The sequence below is a fragment of the Canis lupus genome, chromosome 12 (assembly GCF_048164855.1).
Source record: "Canis lupus baileyi chromosome 12, mCanLup2.hap1, whole genome shotgun sequence".
NCBI lineage: Eukaryota > Metazoa > Chordata > Mammalia > Carnivora > Canidae > Canis > Canis lupus.
This window is the reverse complement of record NC_132849.1, coordinates 28,600,201-28,606,378: the sequence shown is the minus strand read 5'-3', so window position 1 is coordinate 28,606,378 and position 6,178 is coordinate 28,600,201. Positions and strand designations below refer to the sequence as shown.

The following is a 6,178-nucleotide window of genomic DNA, read 5'->3' as shown; positions in this document are numbered from 1 at the left end:
CTTCGCCTCTGGGAACGTTGCTGCCAGGGTTTTCTGTGTCGTGTACGTCTGGATTTGGGGATCGCTGCGGCTTCAAGGTGCTGGACCCTCCTCTTGGGCCTGACGGAGGCCTCGGAAGCCCTCCACTTCCCTCCAACTTTCTCCCTCTCTGTGTCTCTCCCACCCACACGTGTCGGGCTCCCGGCGGGCGCACAGGCTGGGGCTCTTTCTCCTCCTCCCCTCCGGCCCCCCCCCCCTTTTCTCTCCACCCCCGCCCCCCATCCCGGGCCGCTCGGGCTCGGCCCAGGGCCCGCCCCTCCCCGCCCCTCCCCGCCCCTGCCGTCCAGCCCAGTCCCCTTCCTTCCCCTTGGCGGCCCGCCTCCCCACCGTCCTTCCCGCCCCCTCCCCACCCCAACTGGCTCGGGTCCGCTCGGACTCGGCCCCCGGCCCGCCCCTTCCAGCCCTAGGCGCCTCCTGCCCGCGGCTTGGCGCCGCCACTTGGGCGCTAGCTGCCCGGAGGCCGGCCCGGGGCCACCACGCTGGCGCGCTCGACCCGGGACTGGGCAGGTTTGGGACGTCCATCTGCCGTCGATCGGAGAGAGTTTCCAGACCCGCGGCCCCGGAATGGGGCGGGCCCTGCTGCCGCTCCTGCTGTGGTTCTTCGTCCGCGCGCTCGGGACGCGAGGTGAGTGGCGATGGGGCCGGGGGCTCGCGCCTCGGAGCTCCGGGGACGGTGCGCGCCCGCGGGGGCGCGCCGGGCGGCCGGGCACGTTTGCAAACACCTCCGCGCGCGCCGCGGTGCCAGGGCGTGCAGCGCAGGCGCCCCCACCAGCCGCCGACGGGGCGCCCGGGATGGGTCGTGGGTGCGCGTCCCGGTGAAGACCCGCAGGGGTGGGCGCCGAGAGCTCCCCTTTACCGCAGAGGAGGAGATCGAGCTCCGCCCGCTGCAGGTCCCGAAGTTTTCGATCCAGAGGAATTTTGTCGCAGGTCTGGTCCGGAAGGCGCTGAAAACTTTCCTCTAGACATCGTTGCTTGGTTGGACCCCGGCTCTGGGCAGTAGTTCTGGGAGCCTCGGGCCCCATCTCCCGAGGGACCGGTGCCGGGGGACCAGCAAGCTGGGGAGTGGGAGTCACATTCCTGGTGCTGCGATCGACCGAAGACGGGGATCTGCCCCCCTGTCTGCTCCCCCTGGGTCCTTAAGGGCAATGTTAGCACCTCTTTGTAGGGATCCCCTGTGAGTGTGGGGACCTTGGACAAAGGGAAGCATTCTTTTAACCCTTGTTATTGCTGCTAGGTTTGTCCCGATTCTGTTACATTCCAATAAAGTTCTAGACTGATAGGCGCTAGGCAAGGCGGCTTCCTTTCTGCATCAACAGCCTGTTTGGAGGCTAAGTGATTCACAAGGTAAAAGTTTGGTCGCTGTTGCATTTCTTGAGGAAGCTGGGAGAAGCTTCACCAGGTGTTGCCAAAAAGAAAAATAAATTGGTGTGTGTGGGGGAGGGGTATTTTGAATAAACACATCCCTGGCATTTTTCCTTAGTTAAAAGTTTTCTATTTCCATTCAGCATGTGTTTTGTTTTGTTTTTGTCTCTTTTGATCATAAACATGGTTGAATAGCGTTTACCTAATTACAGTCCCAGATATTTGTTAAGAATACCTGGAAAGTTCAATTTATAGTTAAGCAATTTACTTAAAATATTTTCTTTCTTTCTTTTTTTTTAATGTTTTCCTTTGAGGATTTCCTTTGAAAGCTTAGTCACTCAAATAAAAAATTCCTAAGCAGCACACATTAAGTTGCATATGCAATTTATAATTTGGGGGCACATAGCAATTTGAAGCAAACATCAAAAGCCAAAACCAATCAAAGAAGTTAAACAGTTCTGTTCTCCACCCCCACCAAACCCTAAAGAATTCCTTGGCATTTCTGCCAGATTTATTTTTCATAATCTGCTGCAAATCTGTTCTATTTTGCTACTAGTGAAGACTGACCATAAATAGTCTTGGAGGGTAGTGAATGTGGTGAAAATTATGGGAAAAGCAACAGAAACGATAGTTTTGATGCTTCTGAGATATTTTTAAATGGTGTGTTTCTCCAAAATTTTTAAAAACCATAATCAAAAGCCTTTTGCAGCAGACAATTAGCTTTAGTCAAATAATCAATAATAAAAGTTCTGCTAAAACCCACCCAGCAGGAAGAATGAAAAAGTTTTCTAGTTTTTCTTCTACTTTTTTTTTTTTTTTTTTTTAGAGAGTGAGCTAGGGGGAGGGCAGAGGGAGAAGGAGAGAGATTTTTTTTTTTAAAGATTTTATTTATTTATTTGAGAGAGAGAACATGAAAGGAGGGAGGGTCAGAGAAAGCAGCAGACTCCCCACTCAGCAGGAAGCCTGATGTGGTACTCAATTTTAGGACTCCAGGATCATGACCTGAACCCAAGGCAGATGCTTAACCAATTGGTCCACCCAGGTGCCCCGAGGAGAGAATCTTAAGCAGCCTCCATACCCACCCTGATGCAGGGCTCCATCTCAGGACCCCGAAATCATAGACCTGAGCCAAAATTGAGAGTCAACTCCTTAACTGAATGAGCCACCCAGGTACCCTACCTTTTGCTTTTTATCTTGAATTTACCAGTAAGGTGTCTGACAATGTTATATCATACCTTTTGAAAGCTTAAAGGATGGGATTCTCACTGGCAGAATTAGAACAGAAGTAAGAATGCTATGGGTAGAGACTAAAAATGGAAATTAGACTTTTTATCCAGTTTTAAAATTTTAGAGAGGGAAAGAGAAAGAGGGACACAGTGAGGGATGTGTGTGTATACAATGGAGAGGAATGGATAAATAATTAAAATTTACATATCACTTTAACCTAGGGACTCCTCCCACCCCTGCCGAATACATATACACAGATGTGGACACACAAATACCATCCCACAAACACACACACACAGAGAACTGAAAATGCTGAACCAAGGGCATCAAGCTTTCCAATCCGTCCTTTCTGCTCAGTCTCTGGATGGGGGAGCCAGTGAGCAGCGAAACCAGGCAAAGGGTGGATCTCAAGAGGGCCAGGGAGAGAATAGAGGAGGAGAAATACGAAAATGGATAGAAGTGAAGGATCTAACCCGTGATGAAGCAGTACGTGCAGCTAAACTCAATCCTTTGAACAAATTAGGCTTTTAAAACCCTTCAACGTTAGCATTTCCCTCCCAAGCTGATGCCTTAACCCGCGTTATAATATATTGTAAACATTCTCCTGGAGAGAACTTTAAGTTGTCCTGTTGTTTACAGGCTTGATGACAATGGCCTCAAATGCTTTTTGGAAGTACGCAGGGCACACTTTAAAAATAAATACTTTATAAAGGCATTCTGATCTGCTTTTTTTTCAAAGTGATGACTGGAACACAGATATGTTTAAAATTCACAATAATTATGTTTTTCAATTTGATTTTTAGAAATAATTTCCAGATAATCTGAAGAGCAGGGCCAGTGAGTTACCAGTCAGAGCTGGTTTTGAACAAGTTGAATCTTTAGATGCCCTGACTCAGGAACATGCTGCTGAGTAGAAAAGCTGAGCCAGGACATTGCTCCTCCCCACCTGCAAATGAACGCATATATGTAACCGCTGCTTACTGCATAATCGCCAGAATGAAATCGTGAAGATGAATTGGACTGTGTTGTCCCCTTGTTTAAAATTCTCTAGCAGCTCCCCATTCCTCCCATGGTTTGCAAGGGCGTGAAAAGCCTCCCACTCCCTTTGCCCCATTTCCATTTGTTCTGATGTTCACACTGCTCCAGCCACAAGTGTCTCTCTAGCACTTTTGCAGTGGATGTTCCGTCTGGCTGGAATCTTTTCCCCAAGATCTCTGCATGCTGGCTCCTTGGGTTTTAGCTCAGATGTCCTAGAGGAGGCCTTCCCTCACTCCCACCTCAACCAGAGTTACACACACATACACACACTTCCCACTGAATTTAAATTACTGATAACACTTTTCACTACCTGATGGTGAGATGGCACAGTGCTTCACCCATTTCAGAAGCTCAGTGAGTATTTGTGGAGTGTACTAAAGGACCAAGCCTCTGTAGATCTCACCGTTCCTCCTGCTACTCTGCTCTTGCTGGCTCACCCAGAAACGGAATGCAGAAGCTCCCCATGCCCTTGTGCTTGGGGCTTCGTTGATAAAAAATAATCTTATATTTTGCTGTGATGCCAAAGTGATTGTATTACTAGGTAACTTAGGACATCGAAAGTAGACTTTTGGGCTATATTAATCCAATATAGCAATGTTGACATTTTATATTTTCTTAACTATTCTTAACTATTTTAGGGTGGGTGGGAAGTCAAAAACTGATTTTTCACTTTAAAAATAGTGTTAGCAGCTCCTTCCCAGAGGCAGGTTGCCTGATATCCGGCTTGTAACCCTGAGTGCCTTGACTTTGGCCCATTTTCACTAGTTTAATTTTTTTTTTTTTAAGATTTATTTATTTAACAGAGAGAGAGCGCGCCAGAGAGCACAAGTAGGGAGAAGCAGGCAGAGGGAGAAGCAGGCTCCTCCCTGAGCAGAGAGCCCAATGCAAGGCTCTATCCCAGAACCCTGGGATCATGACCCGAGCTGAAGGCAGAAGTTTAACCTTAAGACTCAGCCAGTCAGGCGCCTACTTAAAAAATATATATATATGATTTTCTTTTCTTGTGTGTGTTTTTAAAATTTTAAAATCAATTAGTTAACATATAATGTATTATTGATTTCAGAGGTAGAGGTCAGTGATTTATCAGTCTTATATAACACCCAGGGCTCATTACATCATATACCCTCCTTAATGCCCATCACCCAGTTACCCTGAACCCCCCCATCTTCCTCCCCTCCAGTAACCCTCAGTTTGTTTCCCATGATTAAGAGTTTCTTTTTTTTTTTTTTTTAATTTATTTATTTACGATAGTCACACTCAGAGAGAGAGAGAGAGAGAGAGGCAGAGACACAGGCAGAGAGAGAAGCAGGCTCCATGCACCGGGAGCCCGACGTGGGATTCGATCCCGGGTCTCCAGGATCGCGCCCTGAACCAAAGGCAGGCGCCAAACCGCTGCGCCACCCAGGGATCCCTGATTAAGAGTTTCTTATGGCTTGTCTCCCACTCTGATTTTCGTCGTTTTATTTTTCCTCTCTTCCCCTATGATCTCTATTTTGTTCTTTAATTCTACATATCAGTGAGATCATAGGATAATTGTCTTTCTCTGATTGACTAATTTCACTTAGCATAATACCCACTAGTTCCATGCACATTGTTGCACATGGTGTCACTAGTTTAATCCTAACCGAAAGCCCATGGCTCTGGGTTGGTATGAGTCTCTGCAGGAGGTTAATGATTATTAAAAAACCGGGAAAAAGCAGGTTCACCACATGAGCTTCTTGGGACTGGTATGAAAATGTTAACAGGCAGGCTGGGTAGGCAGCAAGCCTGGCTTCATGTCCTACCTGGCGGGCTCCTGGGGAGCCCTGGGGGCCGTGGGTAACTCAAGACCTCAGTTTCCTGTCTGGTACCGTGGGTCTCTTCCCTAGTCACAGAACCGGCAGGAGGATGCAATGAGCTAAGGACACATGGTAAATGCTCCAAAAATATTAGCCATCACTGCCGATGCTTTGCCTCCATTCTTCTGAACTCAAAATCCGGGGTAATGTTTTTTTTCCTAGACAAAAGGTGTTGCGGGGAAAGCTTCTTCTTTACTCTCTGAAATGTACCTAAGTTGCGACCTGAAATATAAAAACAGAGCTGTGGGCCACCCTCCACCGGTCAGAGCAGTTTAGGGAAGGAGCTGTGCTTGTCGTCCTAGAGACCTAGAGCGTCCAGGTCCTTGTCATTGCTCTTTAGGGCTTTGTTCCTAGTACTGCTTGCAAAACCCATGCCTGTCACTTGTAGCCTATCTGAGGACGCAGGGCCTGCCCTGCTGCCACTCCCTACCCCTCCCCCTGCCCTGCTTCCTTCACTTATTGAGTTCCGACTTAACATAGTACAGGAATAGCTTCCCGTCATGTGCCTCTCAGGAAGGTATAAAAATGAAGTCCAATTCCTGCTCAACTTTTCCCACATAATGCTACTCCAAAGTGGGTGTGGTTTGTTTTTATTTTTGCATTTGTTTTGGTTTGGTTGGTTTTAAATGTAAACATCCAGATAATCCCTTTCCTTTTTATCTGCTAAAACTCTG

The 6,178-nt window shown here is 47.8% G+C and overlaps 1 protein-coding gene across 2 annotated transcripts in view; it reads left to right on the top strand.

Annotated features, from left to right (window-relative positions):
* The first annotated feature begins 394 nt into the window (after positions 1–394).
* The window catches only part of MERTK (MER proto-oncogene, tyrosine kinase), a 111,246-nt gene continuing 105,462 nt past the window's right edge, over positions 395–6,178 (top strand). Inside the window, exon 1 of one of the 2 annotated variants that reach the window (XM_072770239.1) lies at positions 395–664. In XM_072770239.1, coding sequence (XP_072626340.1) covers positions 604–664 — 61 coding nt within the window. In that variant the 5' untranslated portion in view covers positions 395–603. The remainder of the gene's footprint in view (positions 665–6,178) is intronic. The other variant, XM_072770238.1, reaches the window with a different exon arrangement.